Genomic DNA, 27,687 nt, shown 5'->3' with positions numbered 1-27,687 from the left:
ATCTTACTTTCAAGCATAATGTAGCATTTTATTGTGTAATTTATGATTTTTCATGACCTCTTTTCTAAACTTGAGGCTAAAAGCCTGACATAATGTCTCATTGAGTAAACTTTACTTTGTTTTACCCTTGTGGTGGTAAGTTCAAGTAAAACTCTCCCTGATGGTTTAAACAGATGACCAAAGCAGGGGAAGGGCTGGAGATACAAAAATGCAAAGGAGGTAAAGCAGTGCATATGGGATGGTAGCTGAAGGGCTGCTAGAAAAAACACCTGCTAGAAATAAGGCCAAGTAATTATGCAGCCAAGAAATCACAGTGTAATAGAACTCCTGCTAGAGAGGGATTGCTTGCTGTTCCCGATGCCACATGAATAGACTTAGTTATCTGTGAGCACAACGAGTGTTAGGGTAAAGTAATTGCAGCTGGTTAGGAGTATCCCTGTGTAGACTATTTTCTGCAGTGCCGTGCTTGTTACATCTGTCTCTGGTGGATTATCATCTTTTTATTATTTCTTATTGCATTTAATCTTCTGATGAGTATGTAGTAATGCTTTTCATATGTACATTAGCCAACACCTTTTCTGTCAGCTTTTGTAAAGCTGTAAGAAACTACATTGAAGGTAGCTCAATACAAGTCTGGTATTTCAGAGAAGTGATAAAAAGATACTGGAAAACAGGGGAAGTGGGGAGAAAGGAGTATGCCCTTCTTGCCACAAGCAGAGTCTGTTTCTGGACCCTGAGCCAGAAGGTCTTTCCAGTGACTTTTGACTTCAGACATTATAGGCTTCTTGCTCTCCTGCTTCACAGGGATTTTAGGGCATTGTTTTGTAAAACCTGCTTGTGTGCTTGCAGGAGATCATTTTATAAAACATATAACAGGCACCACAGCTTCTGTTTCTAGACAACATCCGTCTATGTTTTCTTGGGCTTTGAAAAAATGAATATGGTAAAAAATCAAAACTTCAGGTCAAAGATCTGACCTTTAAGGTAACTCTCTGAGGGAGAATTATTGTAGTTCACAAACACTGTATGTAGTTAGATACAACAGTAAAAAGACTGTTGGGTTTCTTAAACAGAGCATTAGTACATATCAATGACAGGTCCTTCGTTTATTAACTTCTTATAGGTCATTGTGCAAATCTGTATCTTCTGCTGACTCTGTTTAACTGAACCATGCATTTATATAATGTTTCATTCTGTAATGGCAGTTCTTGGAGAACATGCGATACAAATCCTGAGTCAGCCCCCAGAACCTGTGTCACTGCTAGTGTTCTTCTAAAAGGATTGCAGTAGCACAGCTGGGCTTTGGGAGGCCAATCCACAAATCTGGATTAACCCTTGCTGCCATTTCTATGCAGGATAGCATACATGTTGAAATACACCACTTCAGAGCATTACCTTAACACAGAAAAGTATTTTCTTTCTTAATGTTTTTATAAGGGTAAGGTTCCAGGGAGATAATATTATTAAAGAAGAAAGTTGGGTTTTGTTTTTTTTACAAGATTGAACTGATGTCAAAGCAAAGGGAGAAAGCAAACTGGATTTTCAGGATCTTCAGAACTCATAAATATTGCTGAACTCACCATAAGCTGCGCATGGTCAGCACATTTACAGAATCCAGCTACTACATGTCATCTATACAAAATAAACATAGCATACTGGCTATTTACATTAAGAAGAAAAACAAAAAGTAGTTTTAGTTTTAATGAAACTGTGTTTCTTTGGCTACAGAGCCCCCAGTTTTCTACTGATGGGGGAAAAAAAGACAATTGTTCAGCCCGTTATACTTGAGGGATAATTTGAAGCTAGTAAATGTTTACACCAACCCTTTCTCTTGAATAATTCAGACCTGTGTGTGCATAGCACAGTGCATTTGTTTAATAACTAACTAACTAAATAAATAAGAGTAGGGGGAAGCTTAAGTTAAATATAAAAGCGAAAAAGCAGTTCCTAAAGTATACCTAGTTTTATCTGAGAGTAATTTGGATTCCCTGAATTTTAGAAAATTCTAAAACCTTTCAACTGAATGTGTATATGTTATGAGCTTCCTACCTAGTTGATATTTTATATCCAGTTTTTAATTTAACTGGGAATCAAAGGTAACCAAAATTGTAAAAATGTTGTTTTCTGTTCTTTAGTGGGCACTCCAGAGTCCTGGTCATATTTAAATTTGGTTGGGTTTTAGCTCATTTTTTCAAAAGAAGCTTTTACCTTAATACGTAATCCTGAACACAATTTGTCTCGTTGCTTTTTCTGTAGGATTGTGGAAAAGGGTTACTACAGTGAACGAGATGCTGCTGATGCTGTTAAACAAATCCTGGAGGCGGTTGCTGTGAGTATTATCTACCATCATATGCCCAGCACCTAATCTTTCACCTATAATGGCTCAATAAATACTTATATGTGAAAGAAGCAGAGTTCATTGGAGACAGTCCATGCAAGTTCCCTCCTATAATTAATTTTGTATTGATTTTTTTTTAAGGTAGTGGCACTTTGAACGGCAAGAAGTGACTTTGGGTGAGAGTCAGCAGTACACCTAATGCTCTAAGTCATCTGTTACAGTGGTGTGCATGCTCTGTCCAATCTCAAAAACCTGTGGAGTTCAGCACTGATCATTTTAGCCCTAAAAGTAATTTGAAATCACTGGCACTTGTGTAGTCTGTCATTCATTTTTTGCAGAGTATGTCACAGTAATTTATTTGGAACCTTAAACAAAAGAAAATGCATTATATTTCCTCTCAACTTAAAAGAATAATAGATTGGCTGAATGTGTTAGCTGGTGTAAAGAGGTACAAGAATTTGAGTCAGAGACTCCTGCAGAATATTGCCATGAAAATAGTTATACTTCATTTGCAGTTGTTGCCTGAAGGTGACCCATCACAGTCTTTGCCACTATGCAGGAGCATTTATACAAACAAGGCTCATTGCTAGGAAGTGTGGACTTTGGGAAAGTGGATAGTGTAGGCTGCAACACATCTAACCAAAAATCAGTTCTCACTGCTCTTCAAATTGCATGTACATACACAGAATGACAGTAATATTGAGAGAGATCAGAATAAAGTTTGGTGCCAGTAGTTTGTGCAGTTCCTAATATACCGTCTTCCTCTATATTTTGTGTGGTTTTCAAACATTTGAATTTTTGTACAACTATTTTACATTTTATTGCTTAGAGAAAGGTATAAAGATTTTTCAGACAAGAAGATGAAGGCTTCTAGTGGGTACAGACAGTATTTCTGTACATTATCCATATTTCTCAGTCACTTGCAGCTCTTCCATCTCATTTCACACCAGATGTTCACCAAATCACTGATCAAATGCTGGGAAAGTACTTAAGAAATTAATTTGTCAAATGTCTAGTCTATATGCTAGCACTGATCACCTCCATTGGAGAAGAAAGGGGACATGCTGGACAAGAAAAAACAGTCCAGTTGGGATACTTGGAGCGTTTCAGACAAATAGTAATATAGAGACAATTTTGCTTTGTGAAACTAAGATGTTAGCAAGGCCTAAGGAGAGAGAGATGCTAAAGATTTTGCCTTCTGCTGTGCCTGGCAATCTGACTTCAGAGTCAGCAGGATATATTTTGGATTTTGTCCAGTGGCACTGTGTGGTTGTCTGTAGCATATGTTTGGGGTGAAGCAGCCAGGTAGCAGAAAGACTGCAAAGATCTTGGAGCAGACGTAAGTGCTCAGAGGTGTGCAAATAGTGCAGATGGAACGACACTGACTTTGGGTGAATTTCCAGACTGTTAGACTTTTCAAACGAAAAAAACCTGTTGAGCACATGGAAAAAAGAGAGGTCAGCCTGAAGAGTTCTTTTGAAGCACGGTGGTGGTGAGGCAGGATCTGTACAGATGACACACAGAGATGCAGTGTTGGAAGAGCTGTCCTCAAGATAGGACTGGTGATGATGATTGACCTCTATGGGAGGTACCTAGAGGTGAGGAAAAGTTAATATGGTTACAGCAGTAATGCAATTGTTCAGAAGAAACAGGCCAACTTGGGCCTATTTACCTGGGATGGTAACAAAATATCCCATTATGAAAAACTGTAAATCATGGTGCAGTGTTATTTGTAATCCTGTTCACACTAAATAAGATGTGAGAACTGGTGTTTACTGCAGTAACCAGACATACTGCAAGACCATCATGTTCACTTCATGCTACTTTCTGAATGATCTCATGCTTACTGAGTCATTGTTATCCAAAGTAATCTAAATTATGTATTTAAGTTTAGTGCACAGCATAATGCATTTGTATAAACTTATTAAAATTGGGTCAGATTATTATTTTATGACCAATTTTTTCTTCTAGTGGAAGTGCCCTAGTTAAGATGGTTCTACATTATTTATCACTCTTTTGCGAAAATGATGATTAAGTTTTGCTGAAAGATGTTTCAGAAGGTGTCTCAGCTCTTTATTTTAAAAGCCAGGAACCAGATGAGGGTCTTCAGCTTTTATGAATTATTAATAGCTTGGCTGAAATCAGTGGAACAGTGATGTAAAAAAGCTAAAAAGCTGACCTTTATATAAGCATGCAATAATTCGGATTTTTATAGGTCTTTGTACTAGATCCGTAGCTAGGATGGATTGTATTGACTTTTGCTCTTACAGCTGACACTGAACATCTAAGCCAAAGCTAGAAAGCTGTGGAAGTGGCAGTTCCCCATTTGTGATCTTTGCAGCCCAGCTGAAATACTGTTGTAGATCGAGGCTGTAAACGTGACAGAATGGTGTTTGTGGGCAGAACAGGAGTTATTGTTAGAAACTGGAAAATACTGCTGCAGCAGAGTAATCTTTCCAGAATAAAAGGAAATATATCCATAGATCATTCTTAAAATCAAATAATTGTACAATCCCTGTAACAGACCATGCCAACAAATACCCTCCTAGCACCAGGTAAGCATTTTGACCTCTGCAATTTTTAGAAATTGCTCTTAGCAAGAGAAGCATTCAGCCTTCCCTTTGCTGAACTCCCTTGAACTAGTCTATCTGCTTGTTTTATAAATCCCTTGTTAAGGGCTGTTACTGTAGTAATGGATCTGTCCTCACAGTGGATTATTGACATGAGGAGATATTATGTCTTCATTTAGCAAAGGTTTTTTTGACACACTTCTAAAGGATCTAGTCAAAAGTGTAAAGTGGGATTTTAAAAGCACCTAAACATTTTTGTTCAATTCCTTTTGAAACTGTTAAACCAAATAGACTAATACCCTTAAAACAAAAAAAAAATCCTTTCTAGCTATATCTGGTTTTTGTAATATTTGAGTACCTGTAAGCCTAGCTCTAACTGGCTTACCAAGAATTAAGCAAGCAGTCAGAGTAACACACAGAAAATGAATCTTAATCTTCCAGGTCACAAACCAGCATAAATCTATCAGATATGTCCTCCCAAGAAGAGAAAAAATAACAAAACCAGTATTGTTTTGAAGACCACCACATCCATTTTGCTCTTTTCCATGATTTTTCTTTCTGCTGGTTACATCTGATCCAGTGTTCCCACTCCATGACTGTATTTACCCTTATTGGGAACAAATTGCCTTTTTTTTCTCTCTTTCACACCTTTGCCTTTTCCATTATTCTTTCATTGTTCTTCAGGCTGGGACATAGCTTCATTCATAAGATAAAAGGCTTGTACAAAACTAGGGCAAACCAGCATTCATCTTTTTAGCTCTTTTGCCATGCTGTTCAGAACAGGTAGGGAGGTTTTGTTGCTACCTGACATCTCAGAACAGGTGAATTTCATTCCTGAGAAAGGATGCATTTGAGGGCAGTCTCTCTTGGCACATCATTGTCCTCTCCTTCTCAGAGGATCAGTTGTATACAGAGTGGTTTTCTTGCGTGCTTATTCTTGTAGCACTTTTTCTATTTTGTGTAATCAGTGAATTTCTGCATGCAGATGTCCTGAGGCTAGACCTTCACTGTCAGACTTGCAGAATGAGTTATTGATGTTATGGAATTCAAATAATTCTTGACATATTGGTCAGAAAAAGACACACAGTTTTTCTGTAACAAACATCTACTTTTTAGCTGGTCAAACTTAAGAAAATGACACTGATTTTTTTTTTAATGTGTACTTTCAAAATCTTTGTCACTAAAAATAAACCATGTTCCTTCTTGCCTACTCTGCATTAGTGTCAAACTAATAGGTTTCTGCCTGAGGATTAAATTAATCTTTCCATTAGATTTAAATTTGAAATTATTTTTAATAGTTTACTTTTTGTAATTAGGGTAGTTACTAGCATACTTTCTATATGTAGTTTTGAACGCATCCAGCAGTTTCTAAGTTAATTTCCCATCACATTTTATAATGGGTTGTTTTCTTATGACTGTCCATTATCTTGTCTAGATAGGAACATTTTCCTGAAGCTATATGTGGGACTCCCTCCATTTTCATTTCTATTTTTTATTTCAATTTTCTACCTCTTCAAGCTTCATTGTATGCCTGCACTTGTATTCAGTTCCTTCTCAGCTTCAATTCACAGGAAGCATGCTGAATTCTCAGCTGTGATCGCAAAGACTGAGGGCACTTAGCCACTTGCAGGTTTGAGAGGGAGAATCTAGATTAAAAGTTTCTATTCATGTCAGTGAACTTTGATCTGTCCAATAATGAGCTGTATGATAGTAGGTAAGAACCTACCATGAATGTGCAGCATGCAAGTATATTTTACGGACCCTGAGGCACTGGTGTGTCTAACAATTAGAACTTAGACCAAATGAGGTAATCAGACTTTTAAAGACTGGCTGAGACCCAAGAGAATTGATTAAAATATTTGGGGGTTTTAGCATTCCAAGAAAGTGGACATTAGATGAAGATTAAGAAAAGGTTTCATTTTTTTCTATACAATCATTGAGTTAGTGCTTGCTGGAAATAGAGGCGACCAATGGATTTTAGTTTTAGCCACCAGCTACAAGGTGAACTTAACCAAGGTATAAATGTCACAGAATTCGGAAATTTTGAACAAGGCAAATGTGTTATATTATCAGTATATACTTGGCATAAAAAGTCACACATTTAAGAAGAAAAAGTGTATTGAGACAAATAGGAAAGAAACCTGGGGCTCGATTCTGTAGAAAATGAAGTTAAATTCCACAAAAGAGAATGACAAGGATTCCTAGGTATTACAGTTCAGGATAAAGACCTGTGTAAAATAGTAACAAAATTTGAGAATACTGTATGTAAGAGGAGGAATCTTATGCATGATTGTAGATATTGAAGAATATTGACTTTCTCTCTTTGAAAGATTTTGCAAAAGATTTCTGTTTTAATAGAGGAAGCATTTGCACCTTCAGATGTCTCCCCATTCCCTGATGAAGTCTGAGTGGTTTTTATTCTCCCTCTGGCAGTAGGGATTAGTTTTTTGAGTCTGTTCCTGGCATAAGTGTTGTTCAGGGAACGGTTAGGAAACAGCAGTTGTTCTGATCTAAAGCTACCAAAACCCAACAATCTCTGCTTTTCCGGTGGGGGAGGAAGGGGAATTGTAAAATTTTGTCACATATTCAGAATGTTTGCTCAAAAGCGGTATTTCAGTAACTTGCAGGTTTAGGCCAGATTCAGTGTGTTCATTGAGTATGTGGTTGTTAGTAAAAGGACTGATACTTGATACTGTAAGACAAGAAGAAATTTGCTGTTCCAGCTGCAATTCTGTGCTAAGGATTTTGATGTCGTATCTTATTCTCTGATAGCATGGTCCACTTTTGCCATTCTCCTTCTAACCTGCCAACAGGAACAGGAAGAAAAGCACAGAGATTATTGGTTTTCAGATTTAACACTTGCACTCTGGCACACTCTTCATTTTGGGAAATTTGCATGGCAATGTTTTGGAAGAAAGGTGAACACTGAGTTCAGAAAAGGCACAGCAGCTATCTGCAGCTAAAAGCACTGTTTGCAATGTAATTGGGGAAGTATGTAATGAGGATGCTTGCATTTGTTCTATTTTTGAGAAAAAAAAAAGGGTTGTCAATTTGCAGGAGAAATTCTGTATTACTTTTATGGTAATTCATGCAGGGAAAAACAAAACATAGAAAACCTAGATGCTGAATCAGAGTTCTTTCTTTGTGCTAATTCTTCAGCTATCTCCTATCACTGAGGTGGCGTGGAACAGTGCTAGCCTTAAGCTTTCCTGGGAGGTAAGGATTGCTCACAGAAACTGAATTTGAACCTTCAGGGAGATGTGATGTCAATACCCGTGTCCCTGAGCTGGGAGTAGTTCAGAGCAGTTAGTGCCCGTGGCCCAAGATGTTCATGAGCTGTCCTGTTCATTCTTTTGTAGCGAAGCAGATCTTGGAGTGTTTGGTGCCTTTTTTTAATGGATGAAATACAAATACAAAGTCCTTAGTATTATACGTTTTCCTTATAAGATTATCAGTTATAGTATCCTGGAAAAATGACTGTGTGGATATAATATTTTGCCTGCCAGATTTCTCCATATATATTTGTTGTTGGGTTTTGTTTGTTTTACACTTTGTCATATATGTGTCGGGTGGTTCAGTACTTCAGTCATGTCAAATGGGCTGCAGGTGGAGGACACACAAAATGTGATTATGGAGCGCCTTATTTTCCGTGAGGTCTTGAATAGGGCTGTAATGGACACCCTGTCTCCTGACCAGTTTTTGTAATGTGGTCTTCATCTTTGCCAACTAGTTTCCTCTCAATTCAGCAACTGTGACTGGAAAACTGCTAGCATAACTTTACCCAGCAGCAGTCTTTGCTCTCTGATGTCCTTCTGCCACCAAATCTCTTTCAGTGCGCTCCCTAGCTGTCTGTCTAATCTCCTAAAACTGTGGTCCATGAAGGAAGAGCAGAAGAATAGGCACAAAATTGTACATGTTTCTGGTCTTCTTCATAGCAGCTGTTAGTGTTAGCTGCTGGCATTTCAGATAATCCTCCTGTTCTCAGGAAGAGGACTGGGAGACAAAAATCTTTGAACTTCCCTGTACCACATGAAAAGGAGAAGAACCTGTTCCAAGTGGAGATGTTCTCCTTTGGTGTCCTGTCACCTTGAAGAGTAAGACAAAACTTAACCAAACGAAACCAAAACACCCTTTTTACCCTTTGTGACTATGCGATATTTCCTCTTGGCTTGTTGAGGAGGATAAAGAGGAAAACATACTCTTCTGTGTGACCAGACATGTAGTCAGCCTGGCTTGCAGGGATGGCTTGTGGTAGCTGTAGTCTTGACACTGCCTTGTGCTCTTGATCCAAGAAGCGATAGTAATTTCATAACACTGTTGGCTTCTGTCCTGTTCAAGATAATCACCAGGGGAAAGACTTTTTGAAATAGCATTCAAAGGTTAGGACTTATGCTTTCTTTACAGTGTTCAGTACTGAAGTGGTGAAGACCATGCTGGCTTTTAATCTGTGTAAACACCCATGTGCATTCGGACTTGAGCTGTTTTCCATTTTGTGGTAGGGATGTAATTTGTGAAGAAAAAGGAGCAGGTGGGTCCAGCAATCCATAATAGGCCCCATCATGTTTTTTCAGAAATATTTTCTGAGGAGTAATCCATTGGCCTTCTGTGGTCTTGTTTTGGAAATCTGCACAGGGACATGTGAAGAGTTTTTGTGTAACTTTCTATATTTTTATTAGTATTTGGTCCTTCTTGTGAGCTTGTCATAAAGCCAATGCAACTACATAGGACCCAGTGGGTCAGTGGGTTTAACGGAACCCTAAATTTAAAAATTTGTATACATATAAGGAGTCTTTTGGCATTTGTTCTATTTAAGGAGTTTTAGGGGCAAATGAATTTATATTAAAGATAACTGTAGCAAATTAAAATTCAAATTACTGTATATTCACATCCTGCTGTGTTTCTCAAAAACCTTTTTTAAAAAGCTAACTTTTTATTAATGTTGAGAAAGCTCAATTTTTAGAAAACATTGAGGAATGATAAGACATTGATGTGACTGACCATATGCAGAGTTTGCTGCTGTTAGCTAAATGTAATTCATTTTACTCAAATGTGAAAGTGACATTGACCAGAGAATTACAAAAACAAGTTCTTCAATATTCCCACAGTACCAAACTGGTCAATAGGAACCGAGGATAGTAGAACCACCCCTATAAAGAAATTTAGCAAGATCTCTAGTGCCAGTTAAAAGTTCTGGTCATTTCAGAAATGTGGCCCGAAGAAGCAAGGCATCCAACATTTTCCAAGTCCCCTCCTTTTATTGACATCTTTTACTGGTACTTTGCGCTTTATTTACAGGAAAAAAGAGTTCCCTTCTTAATATTGGGTCATTGACACAGAAGTACAGGAGAGTACTGAATTTTTAATTGTAAGGATTAGGTTAGTTGCCAAATATTTTGAAGCTATTTAGCTCAAGAGTTGAAGATCTACCACCTGAACATTAACTGCAGGACTGTTTGTGCACTCATTCATCACGCTTCATTACTTTCTGTAGCTAATATCTTCAGTTATGATCACTCCTAGCAGCATACTTAAAGAACTGAGTTTTTGAAAAATATTGTCTTTGTTTACAAATTGCTAACACCAAAAATTTCATGTAAAGGACATCTGCATGGTTTGTGGCAGTAGGCCGTGCACAAATTATGCATACGAAGCTCTTCAGAGTTGTGCAGAAATCAGATATATGCTTTTATCCATTTCCAGTTAAATGCCTAGCTTGAATTATGGTTAAATGGATAAGAGGTTTGCATATGTACACGATATGCAAGCATGCCATACATAAATCTAAGAGCAATTTGAAAATTATACTGAGAACATCTGCTTTTTATTCAAATAAGTTTACTAAAATAGATGTAAAGCTCTAATTACAAATTGGGCTCTGTCATCTATTAAAGCATCAAAATTATTATGATTCTTTGATATTTTCTTTTGCTTAATTGAAAGATATTTTGTTTTCTGAAAATAAAAATTAATATAGAGCTTAAAACTTTGTACATCTCTTTGACCTAGGAAATGATAATAACCTTCACTTCACCCAAGTGGTTTCCATATACTCAAGGATATAACTGCATGGTTGTGTAGTTATATTCTCTAGGCAAAGTACGTGAGAATTGATGTCATGCATGTTATTTTGTAAGTCCTGATTATTCTAAAGGCTCTTGGAGGCAGAGGAAAAGGAGAGCAGGCAGATTCCCTATCAGCCCTGCTGGCCAGTTTTGCAGCCCATGCATCTGTCTCTGCTCCTCATCAAGGCTGTGCCCAAAAGTGGTTTCTGCAGTAGGCTGCCTGCCTTTTCTCTGTCACACACAACATGCCAAATTTCCTCTCTCCCCTGCATCCACACATGTCAACATATGATGTTTCCAACTATCTCATACAGTTGAAAAAGCAACACAACAGAATTGCTTTCTTTTGTATTGCATCTTTTTTAGCTTCAAAGCAGCTTACCTAGTCCACAGGTAACTTTTAACTTGTATATGATTTACTGTAGATCAAAGAGGCGTTCTGAAGAATATATTCTAGTATGTAAGCCTCCATAATGGCAGTTTCATCTACTTCCATTAAGCTAATTTTGTGGATGTGACAAAATTATATATACTTATTATATTATACTCAACATGACAGTAGTTGTAATGATTACTAACTACTCATACAACAGTTGTACTTCATGAGTTATAAAGAAATGCCTGGACTGAAGATGGATATGTAAGTGAAGCAGCTTTTAAAATGTCTCAAAGCAACATTTCTTTGTTACACAAATTAATACAAGGAATGTCACAGCAGATACACTGGTTGTATTAACTGATTTAACAAAGTTGGGATAATTGACAGGTATTCTGAATGCCCTGTGAAGTCTTGTCCTGAAGGAAGGTACTACAAGACAGTGACTAAATGCATTCCTCTTATAAGGATAGCTTGCTGTAAAGGGTTTTACAGTGCATTTGAAGTCACAGTAAGGGAACAGATATGATTTTACTAACTATAAACATTTATACTTATAAAATTTTAGTTATATTTGTGTAGGCAAATCACAGCATGAGAAAAAATATGGAGATTAGTGTCCATAATGAGAAGTGTATACTGTCCGATGTGGTCTTGGTTGTAGACTCTTGAAATAACATAATCACCCACTTTAATAGTGATTGTAGTAGACTGCAGAACAAAGAGGTTCTAACAATATTTTTAAAAAGGACTTCCATAAAAAAACATGTCTCATGCATAATAAACGCTATATATCAAGGCAGAGTGTCAGACAGAGAGGAGGAATGAAATAAGGGGAGAATCTTTGTTTGCTTGCATATACCTTCTTATAATCGCAGTCAGTGAAGGCAGGCAGGACCAATGGTTAGATTGATATCAAGCTGTGTTTTGCAGGGCAGTTATATACATTCTTCCCTTGAATCTGAACTGCGAGTATTGCCATGGACATGGCATACAACTTAATGACTTGCAGGGAGAAGTAACAATATCCTTCCTAAGGCATTGTTGTTGTTGTTGTTTTTTTTTAATTGAAAAAATAATTGCCATTTGATGTATTCCAGGCACAGAGTGTTTATTTCTTCAGAATTTGTTTGTGAGGCTTGAAGGTAAATCCTCTTAGAGAGGGATGATTTAACACATCATGTACAGAGATGACTCCATGGAAGCCAGGAAATTGTCTCGGCCTTTTCTTCCATTTGGTGACAACATTTTAACAAGATCTTCGTCAGTGTCCCAGGGAGACCTTTCTAGCACATTGCTGTCAAGAACAAATAAGCAAGTAGGTAGACTGTCAAGTTATGTAGGAAACCTATTGAAGTGCTGCCACTGCCTGGGAGAGGAATGCATTTGTGTCCTAAATGTGCTATTTCTGAAGCAATGTTAAGTAATGGTTTCGTACATAGGATAATCTGTTTAGAGGGTGATGGCATTTTGAATGAGTAGCTTCATCGTTTTACTAGCTTACGTTCATTTGTTTTTCTTGTTTGTTGTAAACAGTTTTAAAACTAATTTTTCTTGTTAATGATGTATTTAAATTCTTGCAAGGGAAATAGAGTGGGTTTTATTATCACACGAGCGTGATTTATCAGTATCTTGATTCAGAATTATTTTGTCAAAAACATTTTTGGAGACCTGTTTTAAGCTGAGTGCAAAGCTCTTTTTGCAGCACAAAGAGAAAAGAAGATTTACTGTCAAGAGTCTGGCAATGCTGCCATCAGCAATAAGGAAATGAGGGTATTGTATTTGCTATTATCTCTAATAGAGGAAACGGAACAAGCACTAATGATCATGCTGCAAATCTACTGTATTACAGTTCATGTCCAGTGCAGCAAAAAGTCAGGGTCATATTTGCTAAGTTGTTATCATCTTAAATTATGCTTTCATCTAAGTAAGATGTCATTCTCTCATTTTGGGAACAAGTTACTACAGTATTAATTTTGAAAAATATTTGGAAATAGCACTGAAAGTGATCAATTAGCTCTTGTTTTAGCTTACAACACAACACAAAAAAAGTTCCAAATGCTGTTGTTTTCGAGCCAGTGCCTGCAGTTGATTCGTATTCCAAGAGACTGACATTTACAGGGAAGTTGTTGTCTAAGAACTGATTAAAGACTCCAGGATTTGACCTCTTCCCAATTCATCTCAGGCAGTGGGCAATTTGGCTGTACCTTCATTTATAAGATGGGTAGTTGAAAATGTGTGAAAAGCATGCTGACCCAGTCCAACGGCTGGGTCTGTCTGCCTGATTATCAGGTCTTTGGGGCATCATTTGGCAATGGTCTGGCCATCCCCTTTAGTGGGTTCCCATCAGGAATGGAGGTTCTCTGAGAGGAGGAGCAGCCTGGCACAGGAAATAAGCTCTGTGCTGACACTGGGCATGAGTCTGAGTCTTGGCTTTAGAGAGCCACCCATTTCTCTTCCGTATGCTACCAAGCACATTGTTAACAATTAATAAAGCACAAGTAAAGGAAAAAGACTGCCTTTATCTCAGACTTTAGCCTGCTAATACTCCTTTTTTATTATACTTTTTATTGCATCTGTTGTGCAGACTGTCATGCAGGGACATGGCATCGAAATATCTGTCCCTAAGGATTGTAAATAGCGTACAGTCTGTATCTACAAAATATATATGTCACTATAGGAGTCTGGCAGGGCTCTGAAGGCTTCTGAGCTGTAGAAGCTCCAAAAGCATCCTGAGAGCCTTGCGTACTGTGTAGAAACAGTAAAAAGCTAGCAACTGGATGCTACAGAAAGGGTCAAGAAGGATTCATGGCAGATCACAATGGAGCCTGAGGAGGTCTTGCCTCAGGCATTGCCCTAGGGGAAATATCAAAGAAGAAAACCACCCATCTGTGCATGAATAGATAGAGGAGAAACACTAACTGGCACTGCAGGAGTGTCACCAGTAACTACTGCTCTTCATGCAAACCATGCAACCTTGATAAAGTGACAGCTATGTGAACAGGTATTACATTGCTTATTTCTCTAAGGGCTAAAAGGCATCTAGTTAAATGTTACATTAAATTCCCTAAAACTTTTCTAAGGTTTGAGGAAACATATAGAGGTTTAATGACTTTTAGAGAATTCAGTGTAATGAGAAGGGCCTGAATACATCTGTGTACAAGAAGCCTCCACCCTCTCCCCTGCGCAGACACGAGCCGCAGGACAGGAGCAGCCCTGGTCCCTGCAGGGTGCTATCAGGCAGGAAATTGCTTCCCCACGGAACTGGCACAGAGTAGCAGCACCTTTGCACAAGTCACTGCTTTATCCCCGAAAAGATTTGCTGAAGCTTAAGGAGGCCCCTTTCTTCAGCTCTCCCCAACCACAGGGCTGTGTTTTTCTGTCTCCCAGGCCTGCTGTGCCTGCAGACCTAAGCAAGGACAGGCTTCTGTCCCTTTGTCTTGCTGTTCCTGCTTCCGTAATCATGGTAAGGACAAAAATACATTGATTGTTCGGAAGTAAATTCCAAGTGAACCTGTGAAATGAAAGACATTTGCAAAAAAATTGCTCATTAGTACTATTATAGCCTTGTGCAACTTTTAGTCTCCAATTTCATAGTACTGGACTGACTAGATAGCAGGTTCTCAGAAAAATAGCTATTTACAAAATTACATTTTTTCATTAGGTAACACGGAAACTTATCCGAATCTCCGTGCTTGTGGTTTGAAGAAATGTTAAGAGAATTTCTGCCATCTTCGGGGAAAATTCTTGACATGCCAAGGAGGTGGCATGAACTAAAATTGACTGACATTGATCACTCTTAAACAGGCTGTGTAATAATTTATCAGTCATTGTTTCAGATAAGTGGCTTCATTTCTGAGCCATGACAGCATGAGTGAAACAAGATTCCTCACTTATTCCCTTGAGATTCCTCACTGATCCCCTGAAATGCTATCAACTGTGGATATTTTTGAGCTTGTAGTGAGTCTGCTTTTCTCCTTTTTCATTTACCCTTTCCTGATATTTTTTATGTCTCTGTGTAACTAGTTTTACATGATGTTGTCATACTAGTTTGCTGGCATGTGCAAGTTGCTTTCTGAACTCTTTTACCTCCATTTTTACTGTTTCTCAGTAACTACCAACAAAACCATGGAGCATCCTGGCTTGAAATTACATACACCCGTTCTTTTCACTTGATCCAAACTCTAGCAGAGGTGAATAATGAGGCTGATATTTTCAGGAGTCAATGCCACTTCATGCTTATCACTCCGGTAGATTTGCAGTGCATGATGAGGCATGTTACTTTGTGAGCTAGAAATAATGAGAGAGGATACATGTAAGACCCTTGATTCAGGTAATGGGTCATCGGGGGCATTTTCAGGAGCATAGGCCTTCCAGATTTATTACATGGCACCTGAACGTAGTGCACAGCCAATGGTAGTTTGATTTCCGGGCACTGAGAAATTTGATTGTTTGGTGAACAGTGCTGGATGTGGGGGTTTTGGTGGATTTTCTGACACAAGTTCTTGTACAATAGTAATGACGGGCAGCAGCTGCAGTGTAAACAAGCAGTATATTTCATTATTGGAATGTGCTTTTCCAAATATCCTGCTCAGCTGAGTCCATCTGATAAGCAGCAATAGCAGAAAATCAGTATGCTGTCAGTTAGGAAGTAAACACACACATCTTTTATTGCTTGAGTTTTAAAATTACTTTGTTGTACCATTGTGGTTTTCCACCTATAAAGTATCACCATACTTTATGGTAATAAAATATGGTAATTCTGGATTTTATTTTAGTGTGCGAGATTTAGCAATTGTGGAGCTAGGTACCATAAACCCTCAGGGCTGCAAGTCAGTCCTTTTTCTTGCATCTGACTGTGCCTGCTTCACTGATGTTCTTTTATCTTTCTATGTGACACATTGATGTATGTTTTTATGTTGCTACACAGAACTTTGAAAGCCATGCAATAAAAAATTCTCTGTTTTAAAGCCTTAAAATTATGCCCTTCATTTAAAAATCAAGATTTAATCTAAAACTCCATTATGATGTGGTAAGATGTGTTATGGAACATTGCTGCTAACAAGAATTTTAACATGGTTTTCTGTGCAGATACAACACCCTACAATAAGTTTGCATGTGTGACTGTCCGGAAGGATGAATAATTAAACAAACTCACAAACTAGAAACTTAACAGCTCCACATCTCTCAGAAATAAGAGTTCTTTCTTCCTGCAAGCACGCTTCATTGAAGTGTCTTTAATTTGAGCACCACATGAGCACTCAGATGTATTGAGGGTGCATCTTGTCTTGTGGTCTTTCCCTTGGTGGCAGGACTAAAAAGATCTTTTTTCTCTTCCTCGCTGCTTAATTTTTGCATCCTAGGGAGAGAGATGGTTGGTAAAGCCTCAAAGGTGTTAGTTTCCTGTAAAATGTAGTTGAAATTAGCCAACAGGCTAAAAAATTATTAGTGGGAGGGAGCAGACAGACTCCTTACATCTCCTTCATCAAAAAAAAGGCTAGAAGACATAAATATGATGCTGCTAATGTCCTGAAGAGCAGAACTGTGGAAACAGGGTTTCCCTCCCCTACTGTCTTCATCTCAAACCTTGTGTTTGCTACTGAGATCCTCCCTCTGACTTCATTTCTCACTGAAAATCCAAACTTGTGAGGATCAACAAGCAGACAAATGCTGGTTCACTGCCACAGGCAGCGAAAGCACCGCAGCTCCCTGCCTGATGCGAACTGACAGTCATTTGGTGGCGAACCACTGACATCCCCTTGGAGAGGTGCTTCCACCACTCGGTCGCTGCTTCTGCCTCGCGTTTGCAGGGGTGCCGCCACCACCATGCAGCAGCAGAAGGGGGTTCCTGTCCTGCCCCTGTGGTGCGGATCCCAGTGCAGATGTGCACGGCTGGGGTCTGCCAGCATCTTTGCCTTCTCTGCAGGGATTGCTGGAGGGGTGATTACCCTTCACATTGGATGTTTTCCTGAAATCCTGCTCTCCAAATAATGCAGCACAGTGGAGCCATATACTCTATACTCATCTTTGGGTTTTTGCAGAGTGGAGGAACAGCCAGGATGGGCTGCTGTAGTTCATGTGAGTGTTAGCTCGTACTCCAGCAGTTAAAATGATCTCTGTCATGATGAACCATCTTGGGTGTTGAAGCACAGCAGGCTGCTTTCTGTGCGTCTGTAATGAATGCCACGTGTATGCCATTCAAATGCAGCAAGCCACGGCAGCTGCATTCACATGAGAGAAGGAAAAAGGGCTGCAGTTCTGTCTAACAACACAGTGTAACTCTTCATGGTGCTTGTAGCCCATCTAGGACAGGGCACATAAGTCATGAGGTATCGATTTACCATCGCTTGTTCCCTTGCTTGAATGTAAGGATTCAGTGGCAAAATTGATGAGGGAGAAATTTAAAGAGGTCCGTCTTCTCCAGGAGGGTTGAAAGACATTTGAAAGGGTGGGCAATGATTCAGTGTCCGTTCAGAAACTGAAGTCTTGGCAGTATTTATTTTGTAAATCATGGATTCTGCTGTTCACTTATCTGTTGGTAAATCAAACAGGTGAACATAAGCTGAGGTTTTTTGATAAGAGCAGCATAGTTTTAAACAAAATACTCTTAACAAATATGAGATGATCTCACTATGTTGAAGGATTTATCTGTCTTTTTGTGCAATATTTTTGTACATGGTGTTGTCTAGAAGGCCAAACCAGTCAAAAGAACTTAGTAAATCCGCAAATAAAATTAAAAGCTCCAGTCTCTAGTAAGCTCTGAATTCTCTAATCGGGTAGTGTGAAGAAAAATCTGGTAACATGCAGAGAAGCCAACTCAAAAGCAAAATCTTATATGTTTTGCCTTTAAATACTTGTGTGGTCACTGAAACTTGCAGCAAGGATCAGCTCCAGTATGTCACTTTTAAATATAAAATAACCCTTTCCAGCCCTACATGTTATTGCACTTGTTTCCGTGTAAGACTGCTGCTGTCCTGCGCTGGGTCATCACAAGTGTTATCAGTGGAGGTATTCAAGCTGCCACTTTCTTAAGCTAAATTTCAAAGTAGGGGGTCTGCAAAGGATGCCCTATGTAGACAGAATACAGACCTGCTTCCTTTACAGACTTGCTGCCTTTTCTTCATGTCTGCTAATGCTCTGGAGGAGGCAGCAGACTGAAGCAGGTATGTATCTGAGCAGATCCTTGAGTTCCTGTTTCAGGAGCCCATGGGGGATATTTATAATTGTGTTTTGGTGATATGAAGAAATGTTTAAATAACATAATAAAGGTACTTTCCAAACTATCAGATAAAGTAAGCAGAAGAGTCATATAGTTGGGGTAACATTGCTGCAAGAGCATTTTTTGAGAAATAGCTATTGAAATAACCAGTAAAGCATGCCTCTTTTGGGGATCTTTTTAAGATCTATTGCAGGCAATCCAGTAATCTAAGTTAAGGACCAGATGTCGGGGCTATTTTCTGGTGCTCCTGTCAAGCAGGATGGTGCTCTAAGCATGCTCTGTGGCTCACATCACGCATAAGGCTTTGGAGGGCAGCAGTGTGGCTTTGGCAGGCTGGCCTCTGCTCATAGGTCCCCACCGCCACACAGGTATGCAAGACATCCCCCCTGGGCTGCACGGCTCCCCGTGCTCCAGCCTTCTGCCATCTTCCCCATGAAATAAATGCCAGAGACAGTTGGATTTAGATATGTTTAGATCTGTAACACAGATAACTCTATCTTCCCCAGAAAGCCTTTAATCTATGAAAGCACAGATTCATGAAATGCACCCTTCAGGTTTGATATACTCGATGTGATGTAGTTAAACTGTTCCACAGAATGGGTATGTGGCTTTTTAAAAGTAAATTATTAATCTCTAACTGTGTTACCTTTTACTTACGGTTCTTCCTGGACTTTCTTTTCTGTTATGACCTTTTCTTTTTACTGTTTCTTAGAATTGTTTTTTCCGCATGAAATACAGACCAATGTATCTAAATAGTGAAAAATCATGGACTGGTTCATAGCTTTCTGTAATTGACATGTTTAAAATCATAGAGTTGCTGTGTTTGATCTAGGCAAGGAAATTTCAATTCTTTAATATGGTAGGGCACAGCTGAGCAAAAGAAAAGAAGTAATTTACCAGGCTATTGTTTTCAAACACTAACAATCTTCCTCACAGAATTGGGGCTTGTTTCAGAGCTGTGTCCAGTATGTTAACACACTTGGCAAGGGTCTTTGGCTGAAATCCTTTCATGCAGCTTTGGAAATGTAAAAAGAAATGACACCAGTCAAATAAGGTAGCTCTTTATGCTTCCCTGCTGGCCCTCCCTTCAGCGATTGTAAGAACAAAAGCCTTCTTCATAGCCCTTCCCCAAAGATCAGCTAAAATCATCCCTGACACAGCCCCTTCCAAAAGTCTGATCTGCAGCCAGAGGTGATGAAAAGAGCCTGGCAGCCCTTGAAATGTGAGACCCTCAAGACCCCACAGTGCCCACAAAAGCCTACTCATGAAAAATGGTGTGAAAAGCACTGCGTACACAGAAGTGTGCCCTTGCCAGCAGGGACTGCAGATATGTTCGTCACTGGTCTTCTTGACTGTCTTTCTTGCTCTCCTGCTGTAGCTTAATGCTGTTCTGTTAACGTTGCAGCACTCGGGGGGGTGGCCATTTTTTTCTGATTAGAAAAAGTAGTTGGTATTTTATCAATATTCTGAGATCTGAATTGCACCTGGGGAAGGAGGTTATCTGCTGGGGCAGGGAGATATAATCCTTCACTGGTGTATCTGGGGGTATCACAGACCATGTGGACCTTCTCTGTCATTCCTCTTGTAATCCTGAGGAGGAGACAGCTACATTCATGCTTTTGCCAGAGAGAACTGCAAAGAAGCGTGTATCTAAAATGTTGGGAGATCAAAAACCCAGTTCTGAGTCCCTCTCTGGATGCAATGTTTTCTACTGAAACAAAATGAATCTGGCTTTATGCCTGTTGCCCTTCCCTTCCACTGCAGGTATAGGCCCTTAAAGCTATTTAGATTTGCAGTGGGAGTAACTGCATGAGATTTGAGAATAAGCTGTAGCACCTTACATACTGTAGTTTTCTTCAGCTGTTAAGCATTTTGACTTCCTCTTAATTTTATGTGTAAAATTTATTTGAAAGTAACAAAGAAGTACACAAGAGTGAAATATTCAAGCAAGATTTGTGCTTTTGAGAAGCTGTTAAGTTATACTTCTTTCTGTGGTGTTTGGCAATGCAGGCAATTGTACTTAACATTTCATGATAATTAGATTCAGGGACTGTTGTTTCTGGAATGACACAGACATACAGGACCTAATAGTCAGAATGACTGGCTGATTTTCATTGTGTGATTTCGCTAAATAACGATTTACTAATGCACAGTGACCAGAGGATAATGTGCAGTGAGATAGCTCTGAAATCCTCTATGCTTTTCTTCATATCTATTCCAGGAAAATACCACTCACATCATTTGCAACTTATGGGGAAGATAATGTTTTTCAAAGTGAAAGATATTATGACTTTCTTTACTGATTTACACGCTTTTTGTCCAGTGTCAGGAGGTTCAGTCCCTCATTGCCTTCTAGCCCTAGTAGTGTTTGCTTTGAATTGAGAGCTGGTATCCCTGTTGCAGCGCACAGGATAGAAGCTCCAGTAAGTCAAGTGTTACATGCACTGAAACTCCCACCTCTACCCTTGGCTATTAGTCAGCCACAAGAAAAGGCTCTGGTTTTCCCATCCTCACTACCAAGGATCATTTAGGTGTCAGATGCAAATGACATAAGCTTTAAAGAGCCTGTTTCTTTAAAGAAAGAGGTAAATATGATAGATGTTGTATTTAGGCAAGAAGGAGTTTCTGGGCACCACTGCACTTCTATGCAGGAGTGTCGCTGACCTTACAGTCATGGTCTGAGCAAGGTGATGATATTTTCAGGGCACCTTAAAATGATTTTCTGCCATTGGGACCTTTCATTGAGGCAGACAGTTCTGATGATCACTTTATGGGCAGAGTTCATCTTACATGAAATGTAGTCATGGTATTTAAAGATAACTATTGCAGTATATTTGTGAATGAATGTACTTTAACCACGTGGAAAGGCACTTTGAACTTGGCTTGGCCTCTCTTCCTTGTGATCTAGCATAGGTCTTCTTTTGTTACATTTCCCCTGCATTTGGTTTTAATTTTCTTTTTTCTAAGCAAGGGAACATTGCTAACAAACAATATACCAGTGTTCCTTCCAATAGGTAGCATGTTTAGTTTAATAGGTGGATGAATTTTGGTGCAGATTTTGTTGATAATGCTAGTGGGCTTGTTCTGTTCCTTAGGCATCAACACTGACTTTGAGACTTACATCTTAATTAACTTAGAAAATTGTTTAATGTGATTTAGCAATATAGCTCCATTTTGTATTTCAAATAAGTCTGCTCAAACCAAAGAATCCTGCATGTTAACATGCAGCCTACTTAAATACAATATTAGAAATAAATTTATTTAAAACATTTTTTATGTTGCATTTGATTAAGCTTCCTTACCTTATTTCAACATAAAGAGGAAAAGACTGTGTTGGAAAACGGGTGTGCTGTGAGATGTGACCTGGACAAACTGGAATAAACCCAGCATCAAATCTGGGTAAAAATGCTGAGGCCATGCTGGGTTACCAGACCCCTTTCTCAGACTGGAAAATGTGCCCCTCTGCCAGAAGGGTGTGCATGCCAGGCACCTTGTTGCAAAAATGAGGTGTCACCAAGCAGCTGCTCCACAGTGTCCTGCTGCCTGCTTCTGCATCTGTCTGGGGTGGATTTGCCCCCCTCCAGCAAGAAGGTCCAAGTACTAGGAGCAGCAGCCGTGCATGCTGCCTTGCTTGGGGCAGTGAGGATTGCCTGGAGCCTCCGTTGTGCCCTGTTGGTTAGTAGAAAAGAAAACTTCAAACTTTTTAAAATAAAAGAAAAAAAACTCAGCAAAGCTGATAATGCCTTCCATATTGTTAGTGGATATCACTCTTGTTTTGGCCTTGACTGGTAGAATTCAAGGCATTTGTCGACCACAGGCTGTGTGAGCTTCTGTCTCCCGTCCATGTAGTGAAGGTCAGAAGAGGGAATATTTTAAAAGGCCATACAATAGGGAGCAGCACAGTAAGAGCGAATGTTAGTTTGAATTTTTCTTATGTACTTCTGCCTTCAACCGCTATTGCAAGAGCAATTTTTTACCCAGGATTTGCCTTGAGAATACAGTGTTCTTAAAGCAAAGAAAACAACGCCTTCAGATATGGCTGGAAAAAAAAAATAGAAATGGCCTGCAGCCATTTACAAAAAAAATAGTTCTTTTTGGATGCTAAAATTAAAGCCTCTTTTTAGTATTTGTTTTTTTAGTATTTTGTTTTTGGCAATTTTCCTGAAAAGAAGTAGCTTGTCTTGAGGAAAGGACTGAGACGTTGCACATTCGCATATTCTAATGTGCAGTACACAGAGAAGTATATTCAGTCTTTAAGATTTAATATGTATAGCCTCAAGTGTTGTATACTGATAGGCTTTGGCTGAAGCAAGTAGAGCTGTCTCAAAGACTGCAGCCCTTTAGACTACAGATTTCAGGTCCTGTCCTGAATTTTAGAATAGTTTGGTTTTGGCAAGCATTTTCCTAAAACTACACTTTTTCCTAGGGGTTTTATTAACTCATTGTGGCATACTTAGTTCACAGTGGGTAATTGCATCTCCAGAATCAGTCCTTCTCAATTTCATGAAGGGTTATGCAACAGGCAGGAAGATACTCTGAATAGGGAAATACAAACCTATATGCCCTCTCGCCAGCCACTGAAAGCAAATAATACCTCAGCTCAAATCTTGATACATCTTTTTTTTTCAGAGTTTTTTAAAAGAGGCATGCCAGCAGAGAGCAGCTAAAACGTAATACTTTCCTGGTGGCCACAGTATCCATCATTGCATGACTTCTCCCTTTGCTTTTACAACTCTGCATAGACTAGCCATGTAGTAGGCAGCCAGCTAGAGTGCCCTTCCAAGATGGTCACAGCTTACCAAAGAGGCGTCTTAAAATACTGGTGGAGGATGTCATCCCTCAGCTGTAGTAGGGGCTGATGTGCAGCACCAGGTACAAATGCACAGCTTCACATGGAAGCGATGTCAGTGTGATGCACATTCTTAATTTTGCAGTGATGTATAACAGGTTAAATGCACGTGCTTTCTTCTAAGAAAAATGCATCTGGTTTAACTCAGTTTGTGTACTGGTATATATTTATATGCATACAGTCATCCGTGTAACATGATAGTCAGTAACTTAACATTGGCTGCTCTCAGTAGGCTCTACAGTATTTTTTTGTGTGGAAAATAATCAGCTTCTGCCCACGGTTTATATGCATACTGTTACAATTCTGTGATAAAAGCTTCCAATACCTGGGATAAGATAGCTTAAACACAGTGGCAATTAAGATAATTAAGTTAAGTTCCTCCAAAAGGTAACTGCAGTAAATGTCATTTTAATGGTGGAAAATGTTGGCATTTTCATTGGTGTTATATTTTTGAGCTATTCCTGCTGAATCTTACATTTGACGGTGTGCCTGATAGTGTCTGTTTCCTTGTTTGGAAACAGCATTGGTTTATCTGAAACTGTTCTGTCTTTGTTTAATCATATTTGTCTAAACACAGTTACTCTCATCTCTGCAAGCTCACAGAAGCTGAATGCTGACTGCATGTAACTACCAGCTGAAGCCCCAAACTTTCTGTTCATTGATTTAGTAGGGGGAAAAAAATACATGCCCATAAAAGTACAGTTTTTACCGTGATTGGGTCCCCTCTCCATGTTGATCATCAAGGCTGCACTGAAGTCAGTGGAGCAAACACAGCCATTAAGTTTGGCTTTGTTGACTCCACAGCTTGGAAAAAAGCATCCGTGACTTTGCAGGGTGGCTCCCTTTTGGAGCCTGGGGAGGATGCTCAAATCTGAAATTCAACCTTTTTTTTTTCCATCTTCTCCATAATTCTATTTTAGACAGTTTTCTTTTGTGACATTGCAATCAGAAATATATCTTCTCACAGAGTGATGAGCCATGATCATAAGACCAGTCAGCTTTTTCCTCCTGAATTCCTGTTGTAAACATTTTCTTATCCCAGTGATTAGGGAACAGCTGTGGGTTTTCATTCCTCCTTCCATCTCCTCCATTCTAGATGTTTACCTGTTTTCTTGAGAAACAGCCGTTGTTTCCCCTCCAAGCCTACAACTTTTGTTAAGCTAAATAAGCACATATGTTTAATCTCTGCTCATAAGGACATAGTCTTCAGGGTTAATAAATTTCTTACTGGGAGTTCTGAACCTGATTTCAACTGTTCTCAGAGAACTCCAATCCCAGATACCATTGCAGGCACCCATGTTCAAGGTAAAATAATTCAAAATGGAACAAATTCTCCTGATCACTCAGCTAGACCTTATCTTTACATGTATCCCCTTATAAATTTAAAATATTGCATCCCACTTTTTTTTTTCCTTGACAAAATGAGAATTTTCATGTTCTCCAAAAATCCCTGCTTGTTCTTCTGTCCAGAAAAGTCTGGTTTTCACACAAGTTTGGTGTTACAGCATATGGTAGCACAGCCATCAGCCTGTTCTGGCATCTGGTCTAACAAGAGCCTTGTGCAGCAGCACCTCTCTCCATGAGAATAGCTCCCCTGCTACATCCAAGGACTGCATTTGTCTGTTGCAAAAATGGCATCATGCTAGGAGTTCATCTTGTACATCTAGGATGTACTAGTAGTACATCTCGTGGTGTATAAATACACCTAAGTCTCTCTCCTCCTCTTGCATTTCCAGCTGATGACTCCTCATCTGTGTGGTCGGCAACATTATACAGATGTCCAGTAACAGGAATGATTACTACCCTTGAGAGAAGTTGATATTTTACAGACCTCAGTGGACCTGCCAATACTGAATGCTGTTCACCTCTAACAGTCACATGAAACTGTTTATCTTTGCTGTGTGAGGAAAATGGCAGAGCTGTATGTATTACAGGATGTGCTGTCAGGATGCTAAAAATGCATAAAGGTGGATGGGAGCTGGTGCATAATACAGATCTTGGTGAGAGTATCTGGGTAACAGAAGCAGTGCAAGGAGGTGTGAGAGACCTGAGCAGAAGGAGGTGGACAGGCTAAAACAAAGAGTCAGTGTGATAGAAGAGAAGAAGGGCAGGTCCCCAAATGAGGAAGAAAATACAAATGGCTTGACTATTTAGCCCTGTGGGATGAAGAACAGGAGAGAGAAGGCAAAAAGGTACCTGGAAAGCAGTTAAAAAAATGAAGCAGCAGTAATAGAAGCAAAGATGGATTATAGGCAATCTATTGGCAGAATTATGAGGGCTAAGTTTAAGAATGTTAATTATTCAAAATTAAAAACATAAAAAAAAGAATGTACATAAACTCGAGACCTTATCATGGACAAGACCATGCAGAAGCTCAGCCTCATAGTCTGCAGTGCTATCTTTGGTGTTTGCCAAAAGTCCGAGTGAAACATATGTTTGCCAGTTTTCTCTGAGACTCACAGATTGGAAGATGTCATTCTCAGCAGTAACTTTCCTTTTTATCACTTCCTCAGAGCTTTGATATCTCTCTGCTCCACTTTCCCCCTTGAACTGGAGCTAGCAGCCCCTTAAATCATTCCCCTTTGACATGTTGTTAACAGCCTTGCAGCCCGAGCTGTTCTTGCCTGACATTCCTCATCTGAAATTCTTCCAGTGCAGCACAGAGCAGACAGGAAAGTCATTTCCCCTTACTAGTTTGCAGCATTTTTTTGTGTACTGCTGCCTTGGCTGAGCAGAGACCATCTCTCAGTAGGATACTCATCCTGGCAAGCACTGAATTGAGATCAGTACTTAAATAAGGATGCAGTTGTCATTTCCAGTTCATTGGTAGAACAAAGTCCCCCTAGGTCATTGTTTCTCTTTTGGCCTTCCTACTTCCAGCCTGAGTGTCCTCCTTCAGTCCCCCTGCACAAGTGCTTGCAGCCTGCTCTTACCTGAGAAACAAGATTTGATGCATGGGGTGAGATTCCCCATGCATCAAACCCTATTTCTGCTAAGCAGCACAACCCACAGAAGCAACTAGAAACTGCAACTAAAAACCATTCAAAAAGCTGTAGTATACAAGAGGGAGAAAGAAAAATAGTCAACACACTCTAAAAGAAGTCTTTAAAGTGGAAAAATGGAAAATGGTTATTTTCAGAGCAAAACTACTGCAATCTAACCTCTACCTTAAAGGCAACTTTCTCTTTGTAGATAATGGAGCTGCAGCAACATTTCAACATCCAGAATGCAAGACTCTGCCTCCTGTCCTTATATACTGTTTCCCAGTCCCTGGTGCCCCCATCCCTTCTCCATCCTGTCCAATTGCAGCCACCACTAAGTGTTTGAGTAATGCCCAGGGCAGTGGGAGCAATGGGGTACAGAGCAGACAGGTAGCCAGGCTGTGGTGGGCAGGGGGGCAGCGGCACCACAGGGAGGAGGAAGAGGAAGAGAAGGAGGAGAGGCAGCTGGGCTCAAGCAGGTCGCTGCCTCCTGAGCCCCACAAGAAGGGATCTGGGCACCTGGTTGTCTGTGTCACTGCAGTGCTGGCAGGGAGCAGAGGTTCCTGCCCAGCCCTGACCCCCTGATACTGAATGGGAAAGTTGGGTGGTTTTCCCTGGTGTCCGCTTTGAGAGAGATGATCTGGCTGGGTTTGACAATTCACACAAACTCTCCTGAAGGAAGGTGGAGTTTCTCTCTGCAGGGTCACAAATCCAGACAACACGTATCCTCTTAGATCTCTGCTGTAGTTGCTGCCCTTACAGAAGCGGTATCATGTAGTCTTTGTAACCATACGGAGCATCACCTTAGAAGCAGTTCATGCTTTGATCTCCCCAGACTTCTTGGAAGGTCGCCCTGAATACTTGCAGCTTTCAGTGAGGAGCCTTCTTCTCATTTCTAGCCTAACGATATTCATAGCTAGTTTCTGGTTGGTTTTTTGTGCCAAGAATCCCTCAGTTTAAACCCCTTCCTTCCACCCTGCATAGTGTTTACTGTGATGTAGTTACAGATAGTGATCAAATCCTCCTTCAAACCTTTTCTTTGCATTGCTGAACAAGACAAGTTTGGCATTGCCTCATCACACAGCAGCCTCTCCACTCCCCTGTCGATCCCTGGTTCTCCAGAAGAGGTTTCCCCACACCAAGTACTTTCCTTTACCTCCTGGAAGTACTTCACCTGCTTTGCCCTTGGATTACATTTCCTGCCCATTTTGCATTTCTTCTACTAATCTCCATTTCCTTCAGTGCCAACCATCAGCTAAACCAGTAATTGATCTGAAGTAAGATCAGATACC

The 27,687-nt window shown here is 39.7% G+C and overlaps 1 protein-coding gene across 1 annotated transcript in view; it reads left to right on the top strand.

Moving 5' to 3' along the window:
• CAMK4 (calcium/calmodulin dependent protein kinase IV) overlaps positions 1-27,687 on the top strand; it is a 172,047-nt gene that overhangs the window by 110,413 nt on the left and 33,947 nt on the right. Inside the window, exon 6 of the mRNA XM_087742172.1 lies at positions 2,257-2,329. Within this exon, the coding sequence (XP_087598298.1) occupies positions 2,257-2,329 (73 nt within the window). The remainder of the gene's footprint in view (positions 1-2,256; positions 2,330-27,687) is intronic.

Source organism: Nipponia nippon, unplaced genomic scaffold (assembly GCF_047370975.1).
Source record: "Nipponia nippon isolate SJK-2023a ecotype South Korea unplaced genomic scaffold, ASM4737097v1 scaffold_8, whole genome shotgun sequence".
Classification (NCBI taxonomy): Eukaryota; Metazoa; Chordata; class Aves; order Pelecaniformes; family Threskiornithidae; genus Nipponia; species Nipponia nippon.
This window is presented reverse-complemented; position numbering and strand designations above follow the sequence as displayed.